This window comes from Candoia aspera, chromosome 4, assembly GCF_035149785.1.
Source record: "Candoia aspera isolate rCanAsp1 chromosome 4, rCanAsp1.hap2, whole genome shotgun sequence".
Lineage (NCBI taxonomy): Eukaryota > Metazoa > Chordata > Lepidosauria > Squamata > Boidae > Candoia > Candoia aspera.
In genome coordinates this window covers 18,164,186-18,191,245 of record NC_086156.1, presented here as the reverse complement: position 1 = coordinate 18,191,245, position 27,060 = coordinate 18,164,186, and the positions used below count along the sequence as shown (strand labels likewise).

The following is a 27,060-nucleotide window of genomic DNA, read 5'->3' as shown; positions in this document are numbered from 1 at the left end:
GTTTTGGGTAATGAAGGAAATAGTTTGGGAAGCACTGCCATACAAGGTAGTTATGGAATAAAAATACAAAGAATTCATTTTTACAATAGCCTGTATGGTAGCCTGCAGATTCAAGACTTCCAATCCATATCCCCATGAGGGAGCCCTGGCCCTTTGTCCCATGTAGAGATTTCCCAGCCCCTCCTGTCCTGGATATAGGAAAGGCTGGTGTTTTTAAAAGAAAGAGGAAGAAGTCCATAGAGAAGAGCTATTTCTGGGGGGGAAAAGTAGGCTTCCATTGTCCCTTGTTGTAGAACCTATTAGTACTTAGAATCTCCAAGAAGCTGGAGAAGTCCAGAAAATTGAAGCAGAGGGCGATTTGCTCCAAGAAACGTAAGTCTGTAGAAATAGGTAAATATATAAAGCCAGGAAATTCCACTGAGAGAGGAGGTGTGAGATCAGTATTGGGCCTCTGCATTGTTGTGGAATAAAAAATCTTATTTAACAGTGGCAGCACTTGGCAGTTTAGATAAGGAAATTTTAAAAATCCAGAAGAGCAAATCTTGCTGTATTGTTGCCAAGAAAATGGCATGTATGTGTCCAGCAACCTTAAGGCAGTCAAGCAAGGTGTTATATCTTTCAGTTAAATAATAAGGTAATTAATATGTATACTGCCTATGTACACATGTGTATATTCTTCCGTTTGGAAATGAAGTGCCCCATCGAATTATTTGCAAAGCCCTACCATCTCAGCCTCTTAAGGTCAACACCAACACTTGGAACATCAAAAACTGATAGGCAACCAGTCTAGTTAATACTGGAGTCATATTTAATATGTTTTGTGGACTGCAGCATACATTAGCATAAATTATGTTGCATGGTGGACAGGAAGTCAAGGTTGTTTCAAAATAACCTTTTTGGCAATTTACAGAAAAAGTTGGGGATTTATTTCATAATAATAAAACTCCTTTTTCAGCACTGTTATAACTTCAAATGGTCGCTGAACAAGCAGTTGCTAAGTGAGGACTACCTGTATAGGTTTGGCAAATATGCAAAACTGTTGAAGAGCGTACTGCATCTCAGAATGTTTTCTTGTCTAAAATATATTCCTGTTCCTAAATGTTTGTTTCATACTGAACCTTTTTTGCAGTTGGTTTCAAAAGAGAGGATGGTGGTCGTGTGCAGAGAAGCCCAAGGCGATCTCACAAACCCAAGACTTTAAACCACCCTGAAGATTCCACCTATTACACTCTTCTACATGTAAGCAGTAGAGTCAAATGATGTGGTTAAAAGCCAGCATATAAAAAGGTGATGTATGGTTGTGAGTGCCATCTTCATTTTTTTTTTTAATATCCTCCAAATGGTCATTCCTGGTGTCATGCCAAAGGATGCATTCCCAAAAGGACACAGGTAAGGACCATAAGTGGTGGAACCAAAATGATATAATTATTTACACTGAATTAAAATTCATAAAATATAAATTAATGTGATTACTCCCCATGTAGTTAATAATTTCCTTCCTCTGTTACATTAAAAATTACCATTCTGTCACAGCTGCAGGCCCATAACTAGGGTCAGTGTCACCCGGGGCAAATACAGATTCTGCTCCCATTTTGGCGCCCACCCCTCACTCATTTTGGTGCCCCTGCACGCGCAGCGCCCAGGGCATATGTCCCGCTCCCCTTCCCCATTGCGGCCCTGGGCAGCTTCTGGTGGTGCACAATTTCTGGGGTCAATTCCCAAGGGTTTCGGGAACTGCAAACAACACCACAATCTCAGGTTGCCCAGCCCTGCTTTCAGTAAGCGCTTAATTCATAGCAAACATTGTTTATTCAGGTTGACTGTGTTTAGGATCTAAATGAGTCTTCTTGGTGTAATATGCTCTCTCTTGAAATCAATACAAGAAAGCTGTTGCTTCAAAACCATTTCTGGATTCACCATTATTCTTGAGTGAGTAAAATGTTGCATTGTACACTGCTATTTTTTTCCCCAAAAAGTGCAAAAGTGTAAGAAATAAAAGGAAGGGGTCTTCTCACCCCTTTATGTATTTCACTGTAATCCTTTAGTTAATGCCCATGTGATTATTCATGGCTGCATTCCAGATCTGACCTTAATGCAGTTAAAAAGAGAAAAAGGGACTTTGGGGAATAGCATTCCAGTGTGTCAAAAAGAAATTGAGGAAACTGTTTTCCTAGTTTCCTCTTAAGAGCAATTAAGCCTATTTGCTGGAGGCATATGCAAACTATTGACCTACTTAGCAGCAGGTGACAAAATACATTTGCTTAGTCAGCCTGCTTCAGTGGCTAGCACTCAACCGAAATGATAACAGAGTAGTTGCAGAAATGAGGGTGGATCTAGATATTTTTGCTAAGAGGCATGGAGCAGCTGTTGCTTTAGAATTCTTTGCTCCCTCTTTTTTGTGGCATCTGTGACATATTTATGCTGTGCATTTCTCCTCCCCTCTGAGTCAATGATGCAAGGCAGGAGCACATCCAGAAAGAGGAATAAAGAGCTGTAGATCCGTGGCAAAAGCTCTAAGTCTCTTACAGTGCCTAATTCCACCTGCTCACAAGTGATGTTTGTAAAGCTAGACCTTCCAAATAACTCTGTATTAAGGGGGAATTCCCAATAAAGGGAATCAGTCCTTAATTTGCTTGGTAGGGTATTCCATAAACAGGTATGAATGCAATATGAAGGCTGGGTTGTTTTCTTTAAGGAACAAATAGGTTTATGAAGGTACCTGCTATCCACATCCCCCCCACCCCAGTCCTCTATTTACAGTGGTCCTCTGTTCACCTAGTTAACAGCAGGTGAAATTGGCTTTGGTTTACAGTTGTTGTACAAGTCTTTTTATGGGATTCTCTCCTAAGCCCTGGATTTGGCAGGTACCCAAAATGGGCATGAGAGCATCTCAAGCAGAGAGGTACCCCCACAACCTAAAGAACTGGAAGTGTTTCTGCCATGTGATCAGCTCCTATAAAGAGCTGTAATGTGCTGTTCTATACTGTTAGGAACTGGTGTTATGCACCTTTGGTTACTGTCAGTCATCACTAAAGGGTTTTTCAAGTTTTAGTCCTATTTTCAGTACGGTTAAGCTGCCTTGGTTGTCATTATGTCAGAACTACTTATTTTACAGGGTCATGCTGTAATCAAGGCACTACAATATCCTCTCCTACATCTATTTCTTTCCATATCCCATCCATTTCCTTCATGGGAGAAAGAGTTTGTGCCCAAGTATAGCAGAAAGCAAAAATGGCCTCTCTGAATCTGAAATACAGGTATCCTTGAAATGGGTTGGAATTATGGTACACAGAGTTGGCCAAGAATTGTAGATCTTAGCATTTTGGGGGGGAAGGAAGCATATCGGTTGGGGAAATATGGGTCCATGCATCTACATTTTGGGTATTTGCATAGAAGTTTTAAATGAGGGAAAGTGCAAGGCTAGAAATAATGGCTCCAAGTTTCAACTTTGCCCACATGAGGGAAACTGTGTTAGAAGAAGAAAAGGAAAAGAGGAGGCAATTACTCTGTGTGTGTGTGTGTGTGTGTGTGTGTGTGTGGTCTAGCATAAAAGTCCTGTTCATAACGAAAACTAAGCATAACTTGATTTTGGTTCTGATACAGACACTTCTGACAGCATTTGCTATAGTAAAGAACTTCGCCACGTAAACAGTATTTTTGAATACTGGTCATTTAATAGGAAATGCAGAGTTGCCTGTTCAGGCCATCTCAGGTGATTTGTGATTACAGAGAAGGTTACTTCCAATTTCCAAGAATGATACACTGGACAAGCCAAGTGTGTGTGCCCCTGATTCAGTTTCAGCATCTTGAGTATATACCTAAACTGTCTTACTGTGGAATGTTACTGAAGCTCTCAATGAACACCATCAAGATCAGGACATCTAGGTATGCCAGTGTAAACATCCTTCTGTGGGAGGGCACAAGATATGATAAAAGTATTAAGGAGTGGTAAGGGGCAGATCAGTAAGTTCACTGTTGCAGAGGTGTGGCATCAACTCTGTCTCTTACTTTATCACTTTATTGTCCGATTCATCCAGATAGTGTTGGTATCCGAAGCAATGACTTCAGACATTTATATTTCATTCAGAGAATCAACAGAGAGTGCAATGGGGGCACATCAAAAGGTTCTCTGCTTTATTTCATTCCACATTTTTCTGAGACCCAGCATATATATGGATTGGAAGATAAACCCACAGTGAAACAGATCAGCTCTCATTTGTTCTTCCGTGAGGAAGCATGTCTCTCTATCAGTACAAGCTGTGCCAAAGATTCACCCCCATGTATTTGAGCTAATATTTTAACTGGAAGAGCCTCAAACAGGCCTCAACAGGGATACCTCCAAGTTCTAACTGAAGGAATGCATTTCTGATTGAACAAGGAACTCTGAGAATAAATCTCAGAAATTTAATTTGAATTATCTCTACTGTGGCAGTATTGTTGAACATGCAATACTGTGAGCCCTACGACAGAAGGCTTATTATTTTGGCTTTGAGTAATTTAAATGCTGTGGGCATGTAATTATTCCCCTTATGGCTTGCCTATCTGTTTATTGCATCCGAAGCTTTTTATACCTGTGACTTATGATTTGAAGAATGAAATTTCAGCAGGTTGAAGGCTGAAAATACATGCCTAGGTACTTGAAAGTTTTAACTTGCTCAGTTTGGATATTAGTCATTTCCCAGGTATGAGGGTGATTGATGGAATGCCTAGTAAATAAAACCACCTTGGTTTATGCATGGTTAATTCCCAGTGTTTCAGCCTGATGAAATAGTGCTAGTGTGCAAACGCTTTGTTGCAGCTGCACTTAGAATACAGAGAGGATAGCAGCAGCATATAATAATATGGAGATTGAATTGTGAGCCAGAGACAGAAGGTAGAATTCAGGATTGACAAGGGCCTATATGAGGTCATTAATGTAAACATTAAATAATGTGGGGCCAGAATACATCCTTGCTTGACTCCTTTGGAGATTCATATATGTAGAACAATTCTACATTGTTCATACGTCTTCCTTTTAGTGTTCTCATGTAGCATCATTGTTAATCATAGAAGAGAGCAGTTGATAGAAGAAGCTAAATGGTAAAATGAGTTAGTGAGCACATGCCTTAAATATATTTAAAGCTTTACATTTTTAAAAGTCTCTGAGCATTATGAGGGAAACATAAACTTCCTTATATACTTTCCAAGACATTATCAGCTCAGTGCAGAAATGCTTAAAGCTTACTCCGTGTCTGCTCAGAATTCCTACTCCAAATCATCCAAAACTTGGTTTGACAAGGATGTCCATGCTAAGGCCTAGCTAATCCTCAGTAAGCTGCAAGGGGTAAAAACAATTGTCACTCTTGGGATTTATTTTACTGCTTGAAAAAGGAGTACAAGTCTCTCCTGAGAAGGAAGATGCTGGTGAGCCAACTGGCTGAATGGGACACATTGATCTGGTCAGTTAAAGTGAAAAATGGTGCCACATTCTGCTGCCTTGTTTGCTTTGTGGTGACAGACAGACCCTTAGGGGATGGTGATGAAGATTATGATTTTAAGTGCCCTGGCCTCGCTTCCATCTCCCAAAACATCAACTGACTGAAATGCAATTATCTTTCAGTGTATACACACCAGAAATGAGATTTTGGGATAATGTGTATAAAATTCACATTGTGCAATCTTGTAAATTATTAGAAATTTGTAGATTGATGCAGGAATAGGCCAGACCAGATTAGCACTGAATATATACCAAACTGGCAAGGACCAGATTTATCTGCCCTTAACTATGGATGTTAAAGAGCAGTAAATTGATATTGCTATTTAATGAGCACAATATTTTATCATAGTGATAATCACTCAAAATAATTTTTTTCTAGAAATTTTCATCTATGCAAGATGAAAAGCGAAAAGCAAGAAAAAACAGGTTTGTAATTTGTCTTCTCAGTAAGCTACAGAATATTGTGGGGTAACAACAGAAATACATTGAAATTTAAGAAAAACAGTACGGTGAAACCTCGCTTTTGTGGACCAACTGAGGGTAGAAGGGGTGTCTCTTATTCCCAATTGTCTGTTAAACAGAAGAGTACATTGTCGCAACGTTACATCATCCGTTTGATGACATTGTCGTACAAGTAATCCCAAATATATAATGACATAATAACATCATCATGCAGTTGATTCAAATCATCACAGAATTTGGTCCATAGCATTTGAATTCCATTGTATTGAGATCTAGTAAATCAAGGTTTCACTGTTTCATTGATCATGACTGTAGATGAACACATGTAAGTTAACATTGTTAATCAATGAACATTTATTCTTGAATTTTGAAACCTCCAGTTTATTCATGCATCACAGTTTCCCAGTGGCGCTTGTCCATAACTTGGAGAATGCGCTAAACCCAAGCAAATACTGGTGGTTTTTACACTTCTACTTTATTGCAAATAAACTTTCATGTTCAGATTTCATGCTTCCTTGTGAAAACAAGTGGTAGAGCAGGAGAGTGAGATTTGGATCAGAGTCATGACACTGGGAAAAAAAGGTTGGGCTTTTTCTCCCAAACACGTATACACTCCATGGTCCTGATACCCACGAACACCACTTTTGGGGGGCAGGGGGACATTACATTATGTTGGTGCATTCACATAGAAGGAATCTAATATAAAATACAACTTGCTGCATAAAAGTATTCTCATCTTCAATTCACTTCTTTGTGAAGGTCCCATCATTCTCTGAAAAAAGTCCATTATGTTTATTCCAGAACAGCTGTATATGTTTTGCATTTTGGATGGAATCTCCATCAGGCCTGTAATAAATAAAAAACAATCCAGTCCCATGGATTGTAGTAGGAGATTCCTAGTGCTAAACTGAAATCAAGCTCTCTCTTTCATAATGGCCCTTCGGCTCTACACCGAAAGGGTTAAACACATGCACAGTTATTATTTTTGTGTCTCTTATTAATCAGCCTAAGCTATTCGTTCATTTCCCAGCCTGACATAGCCCTGATAATGTCACTTTCTCAATGATGTAGCAAAATGCTGGAGTCTGAATTTAAATCTCTTGCAGCCTAGGCTTAGCAGAAGCCTTGCCAGCCAAACTGCAGTGTAGGGTGCCTACTGGTGTTGAATACATAAATCCTTCTAAAGAGGGGCTTATAAAGACAGTACTAATGCACTTCAAATTACATCAGTAGGAATGGTGTTCCAGAAAATTGCCCAGTAATTGTAGAACCTTACAGATTTGGAACAGCTTTGAAGTACCACTTTGTGCATACTTGCGATTTGCTTTTCAGGACCACATGGGACATTTCAGAACTCTGGCCTTTGATTTGCTGTCTTATGACAGACTTGGTGTAACGTAAGGAGCCTCTCCTAATACGGCACAAGATGCCTCTGCTATGTGCAGTCCAGGGGTAGCGGCCAAAAGTCCCAATTTTGTGAGATACTTTGCATGCCCTTCCCCTATTTTTTTCCCTAATCAGTTGAAATCTCTCCCAGCACCTCTCCCACATTGTTACTGGACTCTTGCAAGGTTTCAGTGTTCTAGAGCAGTATCTGACAAGAGTTCATCGTATGTTTATGAGATCTCAAAAGGTTTCATGTTGAGCTCCTAAGATTTTGGACATCTGGGTTCTGCATATGCCCTACCACCTGCAAGAGTTTCTTGCCTAACCTAGCAAAGTCCCAACAAAACTGCAAACTTCCTGCCAGCCACTTCTCAATACTTTAGTGCCCATTGGCTGTATTCAGAAATAATTAAGTCTATGATCCTTTAGCTGTGGCTTGGGTTGTGCTTTAAAACTGCAGTCTTAAGCACACTTTTTGGCTAGTAAAACATAAGGAAGATGGCGAACATTTCAAATAAACATAGAATTGAGCTGAATACATCACATGCAAAATATAAAAGGGAAGCAGCATTGCCCTTGAAGTGATCTGAGCCAGGATGCCTATTTTACATACGAATGTTGCTTTCCTTTATGTCCTTTGTGTATTTTTTTGTCGCTTTATAGATATATTTCATAACAAAGAGGTAATATTTCTATGTGGACAATCTCTTTTAGCTGATGATACATAATACAATTTGGTCTAATTTGTGTGTGTGTGTGTGTATTCAATATATATTTTTGATAGTCTGGGCAAGATACTGAATATAGAAGATCGGTATTACCAAGAGTTTTCATCTACTGATTTCGTGTCAAAGGATAAAAATGCCAGCACAAGAGGAAAGAAACCCCTGGAAGATCCTAGAGCTACAACATTAAGGATTGGTGATGGGTGAGCAGTTTCCCCCCAAAAAACAGTATCTTAATGTTCCACCAAGTTAAATTGGAGAATGTTGAACTTAGGCTCAACTCTTCCAATGCAGCCAGTAACTTAGATCTGGGTCCATCATGAAATGGAAGCTATAACCAGCTTAATTTAGGAGTGCAAGCGGATTTATTTGTTTAAATAGTTTACATTCTATTTTCCAAGGTTGTCAGCAGCTCATGATATAATTCAAAAACACACATCCAGACTAGGTAAAGTTGTATTTCACAAGATTCAGATCAACCTCCCATTGATGTCAGCAGCACGTTTTCAGTTGTGCATGCATCCATCGCTTGTGCAGCAAAATCGGTATAAAGTAAGGCTGGGTCTCCCAAGTAGACGTGTAAAGGATGAGAGTGCTTAATCACAAGTCAGAATGGCCATAAGTCATATTGACACCTATAGCCAGTTTTTCTAATGCTTTCTTCTAGCCTGTTCAAAGGCCTTTGAAAACTAATAAGCCTTTTTCTCTTATCTGAATTCAGAAGGGCAGGAGATAAATGCGGCTTCATATGAAAACGTGACACTCCTTGCAGAAGATTATTTGACTTAGAAATTAGGGGACCTGATACGGAACATTCCATGATTGTTTTAGTAGGGAAGTGGGACTCGTCACGGAAGAACTGCTCTGCCTAGCTCCTCCCAGGATAATATAGAGGAAGAGTTTTGTTATTATGTAACACAGTTATCCAAAATGTTGTTCCTGTGATTAAAACACCAGTGTCATTTTAAAATACAGCACAGTGAAATAGGCTTAGTTCCCATTTACAGACTCCTGAGGTTCCTGAGGTTTTTGTGGATAAGCGATGTCTTCATCAGATGGCTGGTGTTGGCAGTTGACAGATTCACACATACATGGACACAAGGATTGCTTTATATCCTCATCTACCAAATTGGGATAGCCCATGTTTCATCTGATGAAAAGGGATCTAGATCCCATAACTTTTCCTTCTCTCTCTCTCTCTCTCTCTCTCGCACACACACACACACACTTAATGTTTGTGTGTTTGTCTGTCTGTTTGAACAGACTACACCTCCAGGATTTCTCTCAGTTGAAATCTCACAGGCTGCAGATTACATCAACAACTACGCAAATACTTGTTAGCTAAGGCACTATTGTCATTTATTTCAACATTTATTAAAACTGGCATGTATTCCAGTACTTGTGAGTTAAACGGGCACAAAATTGCCAAACATTTCAGTTTGACGACCGCATACAGTGCTGCTAGGAACTCAGAGCACATAAGGTATCTTTGGCATGCCTAAACAGCTTGCTACCCTATATAACATTTGTCCACTAAATATAAATTGCTGAACAAAGCTAGCTGTATACTAGCCATTTCCTGACCCCATGCTGAGACACTGCTTTTCACTGTGAACCTATTTGCAAAACCAAGCAACTCAGTAAGCTTCTTTATGGTAAACTGACTACGGTTGGTACATGCGTGCTCACTGATCTGTAACTGTGAGATCAGATAATGATTTACATGTATAAACAGCATTGCACCAGAACATTCATATAACCTTAAAACATCATTTCCAAAGAGCCTGGTTCACAAATTCTGCAGCCAGTTTTCAAGGTGTAATCTTCTGTCATTATTGTGAGCTGCTGTTCTCTCTTTGTCTCTGTATCTCTCTCTTTCCCACTGTGCAGGGACAGTGTGTTAGCATCACAGGATTGGAAAGACCCAACTGATCATTTGGTCCAATTGCTTGTTCTAATGCAGAACATACCTAGTTCTCAGTTTGAAGGTAAAGATCACTCAGCTAAGAAAACAAATGGACAGCAGAGCGGCACTCAAGTAGTTCATTCCAAATTTTTCTAGCACTTCCACTTAATCCTTTTTAGTTGGCTACTTCATACCCATTAAATAAAACACCATCTTTATTTGACATTCCCTCACGCATAGCACATTTCCACCTGCTGCAAAAGACAACGAAGAGTGAAACAGCTGGAAGATTTTTTTCCCCGAGGGTAGAGTTTAAGCAGTCGATTAACAGTGTGTACCAAAGTAAATATTTTGACTTACCATTTCTAAAATGTTTCTGTAATGTAATCCATAGGCCAAAGGTCACTGGGGTCCCACTAAAAGAGAACAGAGATGAAGATCATCCTTTTGACTACCAAAAGCTGCTACGGAAGACCTCTCAGCGCAGGCGCCTTATCCAGCAATATTAGCAGCTGCTGCTACTGTTTTCTTCAGCATAATCTCTGCTTTTTTTCATATTGCCTTTTTGTGGGTGGGGTGGATTTCCCATATCCTGTTCCTTTGAATAAACCTCTCGCATACATATATTAGCTGTTTATTTGTTTATGTGAACATGCTATCTTAGCCCCTTCCAAGGAAATATGCTAGGATTTGTTACAATTTATCGCTTTATTTAAAAATGCAAACATATTTGAAAAATATTGGTGTCCTGTGACATATTCAAAACCTTAGAACTTTTTTGTGAAGGAAGGGGGAAGTACATTATATTTTCTCTGTTTTCCTTTCTGTATGTTTTGCATAGCTGTAGCTACACAGTGCGATTGTTTATGATCTACCCGGGCCTTTGAAACCTCCACTTACGTATTGTGGTTCAAATGAAGTCAATTTAAATAATGTAAATAGATAAATAATCCTTGAACGTTGAAAGACTAGGGATTACAGTGGAGGCAGTGGACGTCATTTAAGAAGCAACTATATTGCGAACCAGCTTTCAATATACCCAGTAGCATCGAAATGCACGTATACAGGCATGTGAACATAATAAACACATACAAAACTTGATCTCAGTGTGTAGTAATATATCATACCAGAATGCTTCTGTGAGAACTGAACCACCACCGCTCATTTTGATAGGGGTTGCATTGAAACAAACAAACAAAAACAGTTAAGCCCTTTGTGTGTAGAGGAACAGTGATTTGGGAGGGGAGAACAGGAGGGGGGATTTGTACATTCTCCCTGTAAATTGGGTGATTTGGGGCTCTTTTCTTGAAAAACCTTTAGTTTTCCCCCACAGCAATAGGATAATGCAGACTAATTTATTTTGCCCTGGTTATATTAGAACAGAGCAAAAGAAAATCATGTGCTTTGATAGAAAGGGAAATAGTGGGTGTGCTAGTTTTTTGCATTAGTAGTTCAAAATTGACTTGTAGGGTCTCTGCACAGTGGGGAGAAATATTTTCTCCCGTGTTTAAACCAGATGTCTTCAGCTGCTAGCTCAAATGGCTGTGGTATAACAAAGACATTCTACATAATGCCATTTTCATAAGTGGAATGCACACACACCATTAAAAGGGGGGAAATGTGAAATTACAGTGAAGCCACTGGGTTCTTATAATAGCTAAAAATTACAGTCTGTATAAGTAGTAGCTTAATAGTGTGACTATTTGTTAAAAGGGAAGAGACAAAGACACAATGGATTGGCAAATCTATGGGAATTGCATTGGGAATGCCTATCTATCCTTCCTGATTTGTATTTTCGAAATACTTATTACAGGGTGTGAAGCTAAATGAGATGAGGACTACACCTATTACCAATCCTATAGAACTGGGGAATTAATGAACAAAAAGCTTACAGCTCAGACTAAATGACTTAGGGATTAATTCTAGTGAAGGATATACCTCAGGGTCAGTGAGAACAGAACACCTAAGATAGTCTTGCACTAGTTTTGAAGTCCATGTTGTGATTTTGCTTTTATGTGCCCATCCACAGGAACAAATCCAATCTGGTTCTACCCTCATGAAGAGAGACTAGTTTTCCCCTCTAGCCAATTTAAAAGGCCAGCAAGGGACTCCTGCTTCAGTGAACTGAGACATAAACTAGCCTTGAGATAAATAAGGCTGCAGTGTCTGTGCTGTTGATGCCCATCGAAGACCTCCATGTTCCATACAGGAACAAAGGAAGAGAGGCTGCCCTTGGCTTCCTATCTGCCTTCCCCAGAGGACAGGTTTTCCCAAGGGGTGGGAGGGGGCATCCTAATTTCAGAGAGGATACCAAGGTTGATTCAGTTTTTCTTCATTCTGAAGCATGTTCAGTTCTATGCCCCAGGCATCTGCTCTGGCTGTTGAAGCACCCACACCTCTTTCATTGCTCCTGTTTTTGCAGCTACTGCAACCTTACAGGGCAATTTGAAGATGCCCGTGCCCTTAATATGGGCCACAGTTAAAAAAAAAAATCCTTAAGCAGAATAGTGACTGTTACAAGTGAAAAGACTCTCTTGAGTCTGATTCCATTTCTGGGCACTCCAAGGACAGGACCATGTAGGTTTGCCTTGCTGTCTTCCACCTTCCACTCCCCATTGAGCCTCTGCCCTGGGATGTCCTGGGAGTTCCCATCTAAATACTAACCAGATCTCACCTACCTTAGCTTTTTTCAAGCCAAGTCAGCTAGGTCTGCCACCAGATGTGGGCCTTAAAATGCGAAACTAAGAGTAACATTAGACATTCTAACTGGATTGTCTGGAGTCAGTGCTTGGATTTTTGTTTTTCGTTTACTATAAAGGGCAAGATAAGCACATGTCAAATGGGGAGTTTTATCCCGGTCTAAACATAATGCTACAATTAGAAACATTGCCTGTGCAAGAATATGTCAGTGGGGGTGGGGGCTCACATTAACACTAGTGAGCACAGAGGGAGCCCATTTTCATTGGGATCACAGCTGGAGAAGAGAGAGAACATGCACCCTGTTGCATGATTGGGTCTCGGGGACGATCCCCCCAGAGCCCAAATGTGACTGCTCAACCAGAGTTAGAACAGGAACAGGAAATGTGCTGACCTCAGATGGCATTAGACTGAAACTCCAATTAATCCTCATCACTGCCCACGATGGGGCTGGTGAGTAAGTCTAGCAATCTCTAGAATGCCACACTTCCAGTCGCTCCAGAGTTGGTGGTTAATGCCTCCAGCATAGCTTGACGGAGGGACTAATGAATTTGTCTCTGCAGTTCATTAACTCACAAATGTGTTTTTCAACCAGCCAGCTGAGGTCCTTCCTCATGCTACCTGTTCATGGACACAAGCCAGGGACTTGAACAGGACAAGGAGATGGCAGACAGTAGCTACCAAGATCAGCTTTCCTACAGAGGACTAAACAATGCTTCCCCATTTCTGTACTACTGGGGAGGGAGTATGTGTCACCTAATTATACTCTCTCTCTCTCTGAAATGCAGTGATGTGGAAGTACACATTTCTGTCTTGGAGCCCTGCGTTGTGACTCCAACAGACAACATATTCACTGCCTCTCTGAATGCCATGAAATGAGTCCACCAACAGGGCCTCTTTGACGTATATCAACAAATTAATTGAAAGCTATTATCTGCCTGCAGATATCCCAGAGATGGAGCACACTACAGCTAAGATTTATCACCCCTCCAGTTTTCCTTCACGTATGCTTCTGCATTTTTCAGTTGGCTAGAGGATAATGGGAGCTGAAGTCCAAGAGCTGTGGAGGATACCAGGGAGGGGAAAGCTGTGCTAGACTTCTAGCCCAATATCTTGGGCATGTTCTGTTCTAATTTATCTTTAAAAGAAAAAAAAAACAGCACTGTCAACCAATTCCAGACAAAGCATAGAAAGAACACTGATGGAAAGCTTTAGTGTTCTTATGCAGTAAAGATTTGGCCTTCCTCCCATCCCATCCCATCTCCCAGACATATATTGAGCTGAAGGGTTCAGGAGCAGGCACAATCAATGGGATGGCGAAGTAAGAATGTTGTATGTGTCGGGGAGGGGAGAGAGATAAAGCAGCTACCTAGCATTTATTTTTTATGCTGACTGCCATCATTGAGGATGTATTTTTCCCACACTGCTGCTTCTCCAGATCTGCCTGGCTCACTAGCCATGAAGGAAGCAGAAACTGTCTGGACTGTCTCATAAAGTGGCTAAGTACTTGGCACGTTCCCATGACACATGAAAATTATGACCCATAAGCCTCCCACAAGGCTTCCTGACTGGTGGTTATCAGACGCTGTGGAAAGGAATTCCCCCCAAAATTGGGAGGTGATATCTGTGGCGCGTTACATGACCCTTGCCTGCAGCTTCATGACAAAGATTTTTACGCAGTTTCTGTGGGAAGCTGGATGTTTCCGTGGCAGGGGAACATGCTTATTTTAAAATGGAAAACAGCTGGCCAGAAACTGTCTTCTGACACAGAGAAGCAGTCAAACCAGGCAAATCGGCAATGGGGAGAGTTTTGCCCTACTGTAGTTGCAGTCATAGCATCTCTAGTTGGGGCAGGGATGAGTGCTTGTATAAACCCCTGGTGAGCCATGTGGCCAACAAGTGTCTTTCAACTTCCGACTTTTCCCAGGGCCAAACTGGCTGTGCGTATTTCTCTCCAGCAAGTCTCTAGCTGGGCAAGCTGTTTGTTCAGAGCAGGAACAGGAAATGTCTACGAAAAAAGGACAGGGTTCTCTGTCCCTGAAGATGAACCAGCTGCTGCAATCGCTGAAGTGTGGCTGGTGCTCCTCAAAGGGAGGAGGAGTGGGAGAGGGAGAGAGCCATCATGGCCCTGCTAGGTCTGCTTTCCATTGTGGATCGCTCTCTGGAGCTGTTGGCGGCTTCGAGCCCGAGCAACGTTGCCGCTCCAACGGCTAGAGACCAGCCGTGCGCTGCTGGCTCTGGGTGGCGTGAGTGACGCGCACCGGTCCCTCTGTTCTCCCTTCGGCGCCCACTTGTCGGTAAGGGCGCGTCCTGGTGGCCGTCCTCAAGGGCTGGGATCCGAAGGTGATCCGAAGCGTCCTCCTCCCCTTTCGAGGCGGCCGCCGGAGCAGAGTACCAGCCCTGCCTTCTCCTCCCGGCCTCTCTCCTGCTCCCAAACGCCTGAACGGCCTCTCCAGTTGGGCGCTCCTCCGCTTTCTCGCCACAGCCCGAGGCGGCCCCCGTTGGAGAGGGCTGCCCGAGCTGCCTGCCGGGGGAGGCGGCGGGATCACAGCAGCAGGTGGCCCCTCGCTAACTGCCGCTTGAAGGCACAGCTCTCTCCGCCGTCGCGCCTCCCCTTAGCCGCCGCTTCTGAGGCGAGCCAGCGGATCACTAGCGCGTGGAGCGCTCAGCGCCGGAGTCTGCCCGCCTGGAGCGCCAGGGTCGTCAGTGAGAGAGGAAATCACGCTCGGAGCCCCTCCGCCGACCTGGTCGCCGTCCCCTCACGGGTCCTCGCGCTCCGTCAGGCCCGCGTCGTCTCCCCCATCTCCACGCGTTCGCCCGGTTCCTCCCGCGCCCTCCCTCTCCTCCCCCCCCTCTCGCTCACCCCCCGCCTCGTCCCGCCTTTCGCGGCGGCGTCTCTGCCTCCCGCACACGCACAGCCCAGGCGCTCCGGCGGCGGCACTTCAGCGGCTCCTCAGCGGCTCCGCAGATGGCAACTCCGGGAGCTGGCTTTTGGTCCTTCGGGGCTGAGGAGGGATCCGGCGATCCGAACAACCCCGGCACAGGTAAGAGTCGCCGGCCCGCCTTTCTCTGGCGCTCACACGCAGACCGCCGGGAAAGCGGACGGCGCCCCGAAACCACTTGCCTGCGCGGAGTTGCGCTTCTCCCGAGCCTGCCTGGACTTTCGGCGTCTCCCCGCCTCGCCTCGTCCCTTCCGCCCTGAAAAGGGGCAGCGGCTGCCGGTCCCCTCGCCCAGCCGGGGCAGGGGGCTTCGACCGCCGCAACCCAGTCGGCTCCGACCCACCCCAGTCTGAAGAGCCGCTTACCTGCTCGCCAGGGAGAGCTTGCCCCGGCGAACGAGGACCGCCCGGGCGTCGGAACGGGGGCGAACTCCCGGCTCCCAGGCGGCGGCGAGGAGACGCGCCGAAACCCACCGACGACGCAAAGCGGAGTGGAGAGAAGGGCGGGCCGGGCGGACGCAGGTGACGAGGTCGGCAGCCCTGGACGCTCCGCGATGCTGTGTTTCTTGAGCCGCCGGCTGCAAATAAGATCCCCCGAGGGGCGTGGGCAGGGGTTATCCCTGCTGGCTGGGGATGATGGAAGTTATAGCCGGTTGCAAAAGGCCCTCTTAGAAAGTTACAGGCGTTTCCCCTCGGATCTGAGAGCGATCCACAGAAAGAGCGGTTGAGGCTTGCCTTCTTGGGCGTAGGTCCGCTCTCAGAGAGAGAAGGCAGAAAGCAGCCGCGCAGTTCTATCCTAAAAGCATTGCTCAGACGCAAAAGCCTCTGAGAGGGTTGCAGCCGATTGACCCTCACCCCGCTACCCGTAGCCCCGACCTTCAGAAAGAAATAAAGAACAAAGCCTCTGTCTGTTGTGTAGCAACCCTGGCGTTCCTCTGTGTTGAGGTCCATCCGCTGGAATCCACCCGTCCATCTAATGCTAATTCTTATTCTCCTCTGCCCTTAGCAAAAGCGTGGTGCCAGGCTGCCCAGAAGTTTACGGGAGGCATTTCAACCAAACTCTGCGGTAAGCATCTACGCCAAGAAGATCACCAATCATCGAACGAACCTTCATTGTTGTTTTTTTGGTAATAATTTCGGCAACAAAAGCGATCTCCCCCGAGTCCCAAGGAGGCTTTCCCGAGAAATTTGAAGATTTGGAGATCCTTCGGGGGGTGGGGGTGGGGAGAGACATCGGGGTGCGGTGGCGTTTCGCTCCAGTCCCCGCGGTGCCACTGACGCTTCACCCTTTGTGTCTTTGTTAGCGCTGCTCTACGGAGATGGCGACAAGCCCACGGAAACGGGGGCGACGAAGGCAGACCCGGGCTCGGCCACCAGAAAGGGGGCTTGTACCTGCAGCAAAAAACCTTGCACTTGCCCGAAAGACGAGCTCAACTATGCCTTCCTGCACGCCTCAGGTAACCGGCCTCCAGCCAACCCAGGACGTTGCAGGGGTGGGGGGTAAAAGAGGTTTGGGTGGGCAGTCGTACGTTTTGGAAGCCCTCCCACCTTTGGGGGATTCTTCTCCTCTTTAGGGGGAAGCAGGACAAGTCGGTAGTTCCACACCAAAGGGCATTCTGCTACTCACTTCCCCGCGAGGCGCGCAGCCTCGCCTTTTTGCAAAGGAAGGGAGATCAGGTACCATCTCCGTAGGAAAGCTCCTGGCTTTCACCCAGCCGCCAGAAAAATACGGTTTTTCGATTTCGCAGAGGTTTCACACCCACCCACCCCCATTTGTATATATATTCTTTCTGTATCACACCGCATCCCACTTCGGAGAGTCAGCTGAAATCTGCCTAACCAAGGACTAGATTCGCTTCAGATTAACGCCCAAAACATTGCCAAAAAAGATCCTCTTGATTCCAAGGCCAATAAATGACTTTCTCTATTTAGATACAACTATTTGGACCCTGAATGATTTTGTTTCATAGGCTCCTCCCAAATGGTTTAATTTCAAATTCCACCACATCTCTCCAGGCCCGAGGAATTCTCTGCGTAAGAGGCCGATGGGCAACGTGTGTGTGCGTGCGAGAGACGGAGACAGGGAGAAATCTGGGAATTTTGAATTCCCGGTCAGTTAAATTCTGGAAGCGCTTGCCAAGAAGTACATTTATGGGACATGAATCTTTCTGGTTCAATAAATCCTTCCAAAAACAGTCTATATTGATGGATGGCAATACATATAACCGATAAATGGCCTTCTTCGACATCACACAGAAGCTGTTTCGAATAATGTCAATAGCTCCGCGTCTGGAAACGTTGTGCGGCGACGGAGATTTGTTGTCAAATTGACGGTCGATTCAGCACCATTTGGAGTAGAACAGCGACCAAGGCCGATTTTAAGTCGTTTTCTAAGGATTCCAATATAAACCTAAATGGGGGGGGGGGGGGGGGAGGAAAGTAGTGGTATTGGTAGTATGTGTCTAATTTTTGAGATAGAACTCTTGTTTTTTTTTAAAAAAAAATAACGTCTCAAATATTCAAATTAATTCTTAAATATTGATTTTTGTGTTTAATAACAGTGACCTAAAAGTAGATTTCGTATTCCTATGTCTCCCCCACCTCAGTGATTTGAACTGTATGTTTATACAAACAACAAAGCCTTTAGACATATTAAGGACCAGCAAAAAGAATGACTTTAAAACAAGTACAATCTGCTTCCATTGTTTTCTCTAAGCATAACTCTGAAAGGGTCAATTCCTGTCTTTTCCTCTCTGCAGATCTCCTGCCTGCTTCGGACGGAGAAGCGGTCACCTTGGCTTTCCTACAAGATGTGATGGACATTTTGCTCCAGTACCTAGTGAAAAATTTTGACCGATCCACCAAAGTGATTGATTTCCACTATCCAAACGAGCTGCTTCAGGAATATAATTGGGAATTGGCCGATCAGCCGCAGACCTTGGAGGAGATTCTGTTGAACTGCAGGACGGCGCTGAAATATGCCATCAAAACAGGTACTGTATGCCGGCTCGGTTGATCGCGACCAAAACAAGGCAGATTCTCGCTACCGGTCGTCTTGGGCACTGCAGCCTTTCCATGCTGGGCCTTTAAAGGAAAGAGCTGCAATTTCTGGGCAGGACGAGGGAAGAGGGGAAGAGGAAGCGATTCGAGATCTTGGCTGGTTCCGCCGCGGCTACTTGGTTAGGGCTCCGGACAGTGAGGGCCAGTGGGAGGCCGGACTTTTGAAAGCCGACGATATAATTGCTTGCCGTGTTTGTGAGAGGGGGGGACAGAATTCATTCAGAGGACAGAATCCTCCCTCCCCCTTTAAAAAAATGCAGCTTTTGGAAAGTGACCTCCGCCCCTGCCTTTCCTGCAATATTTATTCTATCTTCTCCGGCACCGCGCCTACAGCTCCAGCCGGAGGCCCGTGTTTTCGTTTCTTTCGCGTCTTAAAGGAATTTAAACGTTTTTCTGGCTGGGCAAATCCGGAGCCAAACGGAATTGGCTCGGGTGCGGTGGAGAGTAGCAGCGTGCCTCTCAAGGGCCGGATTGAAATGGTATAGGCCATATCCACATTAGGGATTGATGGCGTCTTATAGTGTCATCCGACCATTGCTCTGCCAATACATCAATAAGACAGACTTTATAGCGCCACAGTGATGGCTGGGTGACCCTAGGAGATGCTATAAATCACTCATGAGGCAATCGCTTTTGGGGTGGAGGGTGGGTGGGAACAAAAGGAGTCGCGGAGATGGTCACGGACAGGGAGCGAGAATAAAGGCAACCGGGAGCAAACGCAACAGGGCAAGAAACGAGCCATCAGCTGAATGGGAGGGTTCTCGATTCCGTCTGTTAATCCCTATTGTTATTGTTTTGCTTTACCGCCCTTAACATAAAGCAGTCTGTGGGCGACTTCATTCACCAGATGAGTCCCATCATCCCCAGCCAGTGCCACCGCACTGGCTTCTGTTCCGGTGCTGGCTGAGTAATGGGGGTTGTTTTCCAATACATCGGGAGGGCCCCCAGCTGCTGAAGGCAGCCCCGTCCATACCCTAGTATTTGTAGGGGTTGCTATTCTCCCTCCCGTCTCCCTCTTCCTCTCCCTCCGCTTTCATGGGACACTTTGCTGCCCTCCCCCTAGAGATAAAGGTGGCTGAACGCCTACTTGGGAGTGAGCCAAGGCGGGGCGCCGAGGTTCTTGTCCGACCGTGGCGGGTGAGGGCCCGGTCCTCGAGGTGCCAATGGGAAGGAGGTCCGTCGAAGGCTTGCTCCCAGCCAAGCCTCGGAGCAGCGCAGCCTCTTTCGGTTTACTATCCTGCGGGGTTCCTCTGCCTCAGTTCACAGATTTGGGGGAGAAGGTTGGGAAAAAGGGGCGCCATACTTAGGGATTTGCTGGATCTTGATGTGGCGCCCGCTTTCTTTGTTACTGAAGCTGCCCCGGCTTGAATTTCGTTGCTGGTAGAGCCTTCTTTCCCCTTCTCGCCTTCCGACATTCGAGCGCCTGGGTGCTTGCGACTTCGGTTGTTTTTAAGAATATCCCGGTCAGATCAAAACGTGGGGGCCATGATTGGTTATGTAACATATCCAATTCACTGAGAGATGTATGCATGTACGGACTGGTTTAGGATCCATCCATTCACCACTGATTGCAGATGAGTGTATTAAATTTCCAAATATCCACGTTTGGGGACACAACCTCTTCCTAATTCCTCCTGGCAAGCAGCTTCGGAAAACGTGGCGTTGCTTTCCACTGAAAAAAAAAGGGGCGGGGAGCAGGGCCGCAACTAGGGGGGGGCAACCGGGTCATGTGCCCCGGGCGCCGTGCTGGGGGGGCGCCAAAATGAGTGCTGGGGGGGCGCCAAAATGGGCGCGGAATCCATGTTTGCCCCGGGTGACACAGACCCTAGTTGTGGCCCTGGGGGGGAGTGCCTTTTTATAGCCCGATCCTTCTGCGCTGCCTTGGAAATAATCCATGCAGCTTTCCCAGGATTTAAACTCAATGAAGAGTGTAAAAAATTCAGCCTTAGTTTAATGGCAGTTTAAGAAATTTGGAGTAAACACACTAAAAAAGCTACTCGCATTTGGGAGAAACCTGCACTGAAGTTCAGGTGGTCACATTCCAAGGCTGTCATTGCAAAAAAGCCTAGCAAACTCGTAGGATTTGTTCTCCTGAGTAGTAAGTAGGTCTGAAAGGAGAGAATTATTTTGATCTCCAGCCTCTGAGTGGGAAGAATCCATTGAAGTTAGTTTTTTCAGGTTGGAAACCAGGTATTTGTCCACAATTGAGTCAGGCATTTTAACTGAATGACACAGAGAGAGTGTAGTTTCCCATCCACCCCCACACTCCTGATGTTCTCCAGGTGTGTTGGACTTTTTCAGTGTTGGAATTTTCAGGCCCAGCTCCAGGCCTCCACAGCTAAGGACTCAGGGAGCTGGAATCTCTCCTGCCCTTGGAGGTCCCCACTGGGAAAGGGCTGAGATAAAGAACAATAGGTTTATTATGGCATTTGGTTCTGAGGATCAAAGTACATTTTCATGGTTTTCTGCAGCTAGAATTTCCCCAGATAACTTCAAGAAGTGAGACAATGGCCAGAGAGGGCCCTGACATGTTTCAGCCCTATTGTAGACCCAAATCAGAACTCATCATTTCCAAGGTGGAGAAACCAGGAGAGATTAGAACCAGCACTGGGGAAAGCATCCCCTGTAAGCAAAGCTGAGAACAGGGAACCTCACCTTCCCTTTTATGCCCCCACCCCCACCCAAAGGAAAGTCCTAGATGCTGGAGATCAGTGGTCAGAAAATGATCAAAGATACACAGGCAACACATCCAGGGGGAAAAGCAGCACCAAGCTCCCTGGAATAAATGAAGCAAAACAAAACAAGTCAAAGCAGCATGATTTCTGAGGCCGTTTCTGTGATTTTGAGTCCTTCAACACCCATGTGTTTGTCCACCTGCTGGAGTGGTCCTTCTTTTCCATGGATTCTTCCAAGAGGCTGGCTGATGATGGCACGGTGAAGCCCATTCAAAGCAACCAATCAAAGGCAAGATAGGTGTCTGAATCAGGTCAGTTCAGAGCAAATGGAAATCCGGAATGGGGACACATGGATAATGTTTAAAAACTAAGTTGGTCTACCTCACAAGACTGTCTGAGAAAACATCCCCAGTTGGCCACAGAAGGATGTTAGAGGCAAGAAGGCCATCTGAAGTTAGGTCTTCCTTCCTCCCTGCAGGAAGGGCTTTGCAGGATCTGACCAGAAGGAAAGAGCCGGAGTGGTCTTGGGAAAGGAGGAGAAGGATGTCTATCCAGGTCTCCAGGTCTCGCTCATTCATACAGATATTTCACTGAGAGATGTATGCATGTACATGCATGCAAACATCCACACCCACAAACACATATAAGCTGACACATGCTTGACTGTATTAAAAGATCCATTAATCAGATCCATAATGGTGGTTTTCAAGGGTTGCAACTATTGCTCATTTCTCATGTTAATAATATAGCTAGTGCATTTCACACAGATACATATCCAACTTTGAGCAAGGAGGAACCTACTGGGCGTTCCTCCCTTAAAGGAAAGCATAATGTATTATCTCATCCAACACACTCAGTCCCACGTAAGAAAATGCAGCTATAAAAATACAGGGGCAATAACTTGAATGATCAATAGGTTACTGATCCAATTGGAGGGCATCACACATTTCACTGTACCATATGATCTGCTTGCTGCTTGTGGGTATCACAGTCTTCTCCAACTGAACATCCTCTGGTGGATGGACTTTCATTTCCAGAATTTTCAAGCCAGCATGACTATTGCTGAGAATTCCAGGAGTTGGAAGCCATGAATCTGGAGAGTGCCCAAACTTGCGTATAAGTCAGATCAGAAATCCACTAAATTTTCTTCAACTGTCCACATGTACTGGACTTTAGAATAACCAGCTGCCCATACTGGGAGCTGATATCCAGGACAAGTAGAGGGCAGGAGGCTGGCAAAGGCTGAACTAAACTATGAAAGAAGGAATGAATGGCATAAATACTGTTATTTAAATCCCTTGAAACCCATTGGCTAGAATAAGGGCTCAGCCAGACAACCATAAAAAGTGCTGTCTGATACTCCTTGGGCCACAGAAAAATACACTGGTATAAAATTTGCAAGATGTATTCTGCAACAGTAATGAGAAAGGGCTAGGGTTAGCACATGGCTTAGTCAACAAGCTATGATTATACATGTGGGGCTGCATTACTACATGTTTACCTGTGGTTAAATGAACCATGGTTTTGCAATTAATCCAATATTTTAGATTTTTGGCACACACTGAACCATAAATAAACTATGGGGTTTCTGCAGTACCTGATGCTAAAGCGTGATTCAGAGTACTCAGTGATCTTTGGATCTCTTGCAGTTTGTTTTCCTGGAAAACCTATATCTGCAAATACCATGTCTTTGGGTTTAAAAGGTTTTCTGAATTGCTGGCAATCACAGGTGCGCGGATGTCCATTAACAGAGGAAGAGAACTTTGGAGCTGGGATGTCTAAAAAGCTATTTATGATTTATTGCTATGCAAATTGAATGCAACAAATCTGCAGGTATGCTCAGATGCTTCCTTGAATGTGAGAATTCTTTAGTTCAGCTTTGCTCAGCCTGGTGCCCTGCAGCTGTGTTGGACTAGATCACAACTCTCACGATCACACTGTCAAGGAATTTTGGGAGTCAAAGTCCAGCACTTCTGGAAGGTGCAAGGTTGGGCAAAACTGGTTTGGATTAATAACCCAGAAGGGCCAAGAGGACATCCATCCGGGAGCTGCCACCCTTTTTTTCTGCTCCCTTCTTTGTCTAACGAAGCTTGTGGACTCGCTGGACAACCTTCTCTTAGCCATTGCTACTGTTTTGGGTTTATTTTAATGTAAAGACTCCCTCAAGCTGAGCTGATTCCTAGTGACTACATGAACGCGTCCATGCTTGGCAGAGAAGTGGCTTCTACCGCCTTTCAGGGGGTTGATTTTCGACTTTTCAGCTCAGCGCATAGTCTTCGAATTTCCTAGCGGTTGCATCCGTGTACAGACCAGGCTCGATCCTGTTTTGCGTTACCTTGCCAAAACAAAGCGCGCTATTTTAGCGTGTTGCGTGAAGCAACCTTCATCTCAGCCACAGCGTGGCTTCCTCGGTCTGACGCAACAAGTCGTAGGACTGAAGCCCTTGCCGTTCGGAACCAGAGTTCGCGCGAAGCCAGTCATTGCGCATGTTGGTTGGATTCGGTCGGCTTTTTATTTGCTCGTTCAGTCGCGGGAGCCGCTGCCCGTCACCGGCAAAGCAGCTTCTAGCTAACATCCCACATGAGCGACCCCTTTTCTATCGCCCCTTTCTATACCCTCCCCCTTTCTATTACCTCTGCCCACGGAGGGAGGTCTGGGGGCTACCAGAGCCGGGCTGCAAAAATCCGGATTTTTATAGCCAAGTACGGGGTTCGTTCTTGGTCCCCATATCTTCCGCAACACGGACGCTCCCGCCCCGCCAGACCGCCCGCCGCTCGGTTCCCTCCAGCCTCGTTGCGCGGCGCTTCCAAAGAAACCTCTTACTGTAGCGTCAGGAGGAGAAAATCGTAACGCGCCAGTTTGGATTCTGCCCGAGAAGGGAGGGATGGGGAGGCGGGGGAGGAAAAGTCGCGAGATTAGGAAAAGACGGCTGGGCAGAAGAGAGACTGTTCGGATTTTCCACGCGGGGTGTTTCTCACCGATTAGCTCAAAGACCAAATGTGCTTTGTTCGAGGTTCAGTTAATCGTGTGAATGCTTACCCAACCAGTTGTGCTTCATCAAGCAAGCCGTGGTTAAACACTCCTGGCTTAGCATGTTTGTGGTGGGAAGAGAGTGCTCCATGTGTTGGGAGTGTCACCCAGTGACGGTCACGTGGCAGTGAATGTGGAAATGCTTGGCCTTCATGGTCAACGGAAGATTGATGATGGCGGGATAAAAATACAGCGTTTTGCATAGAACGGTGTGCAAGGCATGACTGGCTTTCAGCCATCCTATACAGGAGGTGGATGCTAATAGAATCGGCTGCTTCAAACTTTACAGTTTCAGAGCAATGATGTTGTTGTCGTAAATGTATCTCGACTTGGCCCCTCTAGCAGAAAAGTGAGTTTGTGTTGGTTTGTGGCTGTCTTCGCCTGCTTGTTTACTGGGGAAAAAAATTACATGTTTTTTTGAGCAGAAAGAAGCATGAAAAAGAGGAACACCCCAGGAGAAAGGAGTGCAGTGCAGAACTGCACCACTCCAGATTCTAGTCTTGCCAAATGTATTGGACTACAACTCCTAGCATTCCCTTATTTCAATCAAGCTAGGTATTGTCACTAAAATCATTTGGAGAGCATCTGATTGGGAAAGACTGGTGTAGTTTGTCCCCCAAGACTAGCTGTGTCTAAATCCAGAGAGTTTATTTATTTATTGAATTTTTATTACCACCCATCTCCCCTGCAAAGGAGGGACTCTGGCCAGTTTAGGTGTACTAAGTTTGATCCACTTCAGCAAAGGATCGATACCTTGTCGTGGTGCTGGAGCTTGAGCACCTCAATGATGCCATGGGCTAAACCGTGAAGGGCCACCCAAGACGGGAAGGTCATGACAGAGAGGTCGGAATAAATGCGATCCCTGGGGAAGGTAATGGCAACCCACCCCAGTATTCTTGCCGTGAAAACTAAATGGATCAGTACAACCAGAGAGATGTCGGTATACCATCAGAAGATGAGACCCCCAGGTCGGAAGATGGTCAAAATGCTACTGGGGAGGAACAGAGGATGAGTTCAACTAGCCCCAGACGTGATGACGCAGCTAGCTCAAAGCCAAAAGGAAGGCTAGCAGCTGACGGTGCTGGTGGTGAACGGCGAATCCGATGTTCTAAGGATCAACACACCATTGGAACCTGGAATGTAAGATCTATGAGCCAGGGCAAATTGGATGTGGTTATTGGTGAGATGTCAAGATTAAAGATAGACATTTTGGGCGTCAGTGAACTGAAATGGACTGGAATGGGCCACCTCACATCAAATGACCACCAGATCTACTACTGTGGACAAGAGGACCACAGAAGAAATGGAGTAGCCTTCATAATTAATAGTAAAGTGGCTAAAGCAGTGCTCGGATACAATCCAAAAAACGATAGAATGATCTCAATTTGAATTCAGGGCAAGCCATCTAACATCACAGTGATCCAAATATATGCCCCAACCACAGATGCTGAAGAAGCTGAAGTAGAGCAGTTCTATGAGGATCCACAGCACCTACTGGACAACACGCCTAAAAGAGATGTTATTTTCATCATGGGAGACTGGAATGCTAAGGTGGGCAGTCAAATGACACCTGGAATTACAGGTAAGCATGGCCTGGGAGAACAAAACGAAGCAGGACATAGGCTGATAGAATTTTGCCAAGACAACTCACGCTGCATAACAAACACTCTCTTCCAACAACCTAAGAGACGGCTTTATACATGGACTTCACCAGATGGACAACACTGAAATCAGATTGTCTACATCCTTTGCAGCCAAAGGTGGCGGACATCTATACAGTCGGTAAAAACAAGACCTGGAGCTGACTGTAGTTTAGATCACAAACTTCTTATTGCACAATTTAGGATCAGACTAAAGAGATTAGGGAAGACCCACAGATCAGCTAGATATGAGCTCACTAATATTCCTAAGGAATATGCAGTGGAGGTGAAGAATAGATTTAAGGGACTGGACTTAGTAGATAGGGTCCTGGAAGAACTCTGGACAGAAGTTCGCAACATTGTTCAGGAGGCGGCAACAAAATACATCCCAAAGAAAGAGAAAACCAAGAAGGCAAAATGGCTGTCTGCTGAGACACTAGAAGTAGCCCAAGAAAGAAGGAAAGCAAAAGGCAACAGTGATAGGGGGAGATATGCCCAATTAAATGCAAAATTCCAGAGGTTAGCCAGAAGAGATAAGGAATTATTTTTAAAGAGGCAATGCGCAGAACTGGAAGAAGACAATAGAATAGGAAGGACAATAGACCTCTTCCAGAAAATTAGAACCATCGGAGGTAAATTCCAGGCAAAAACGGGTATGATCAAAAACAAAGATGGCAAGGACCCAACAGAAGAAGAAGAGATCAAGAAAAGGTGGCAAGAATATACAGAAGACCTGTATAGGAAGGATAACAATATCGGGGATAGCTTTGACGGTGTGGTCAGTGAGCTAGAGCCAGACATCCTGAAGAGTGAGGTTGAATGGGCCTTAAGAAGCATTGCTACTAACAAGGCAGCAGGAGACGATGGCATCCCAGCTGAACTGTTCAAAATCTTGCAAGATGATGCTGTCAAGGTAATGCATGCTATATGCCAGCAAATTTGGAAAACACAAGAATGGCCATCAGATTGGAAAAAATCAACTTATATCCCCATACCAAAAAAGGGAAACACTAAAGAATGTTCAAACTATCGAACAGTGGCATTCATTTCACATGCCAGTAAGG

The 27,060-nt window shown here is 45.0% G+C and overlaps 2 protein-coding genes across 2 annotated transcripts in view; both read left to right on the top strand.

The window, feature by feature from the left end:
• MYO3A (myosin IIIA) overlaps positions 1-10,479 on the top strand; it is a 103,610-nt gene extending 93,131 nt beyond the window's left edge. The window contains exons 32-35 of the mRNA XM_063301919.1: positions 1,130-1,239; positions 5,856-5,902; positions 8,109-8,252; positions 10,350-10,479. Coding sequence (XP_063157989.1) covers positions 1,130-1,239; positions 5,856-5,902; positions 8,109-8,252; positions 10,350-10,464 — 416 coding nt within the window. The 3' untranslated portion in view covers positions 10,465-10,479. The remainder of the gene's footprint in view (positions 1-1,129; positions 1,240-5,855; positions 5,903-8,108; positions 8,253-10,349) is intronic.
• Positions 10,480-15,620: 5,141 nt separating this feature from the next.
• GAD2 (glutamate decarboxylase 2) overlaps positions 15,621-27,060 on the top strand; it is a 55,640-nt gene continuing 44,200 nt past the window's right edge. Inside the window, exons 1-4 of the mRNA XM_063301922.1 lie at positions 15,621-15,696; positions 16,598-16,657; positions 16,896-17,048; positions 18,351-18,584. Of these exons, the coding sequence (XP_063157992.1) occupies positions 15,621-15,696; positions 16,598-16,657; positions 16,896-17,048; positions 18,351-18,584 (523 nt within the window). The remainder of the gene's footprint in view (positions 15,697-16,597; positions 16,658-16,895; positions 17,049-18,350; positions 18,585-27,060) is intronic.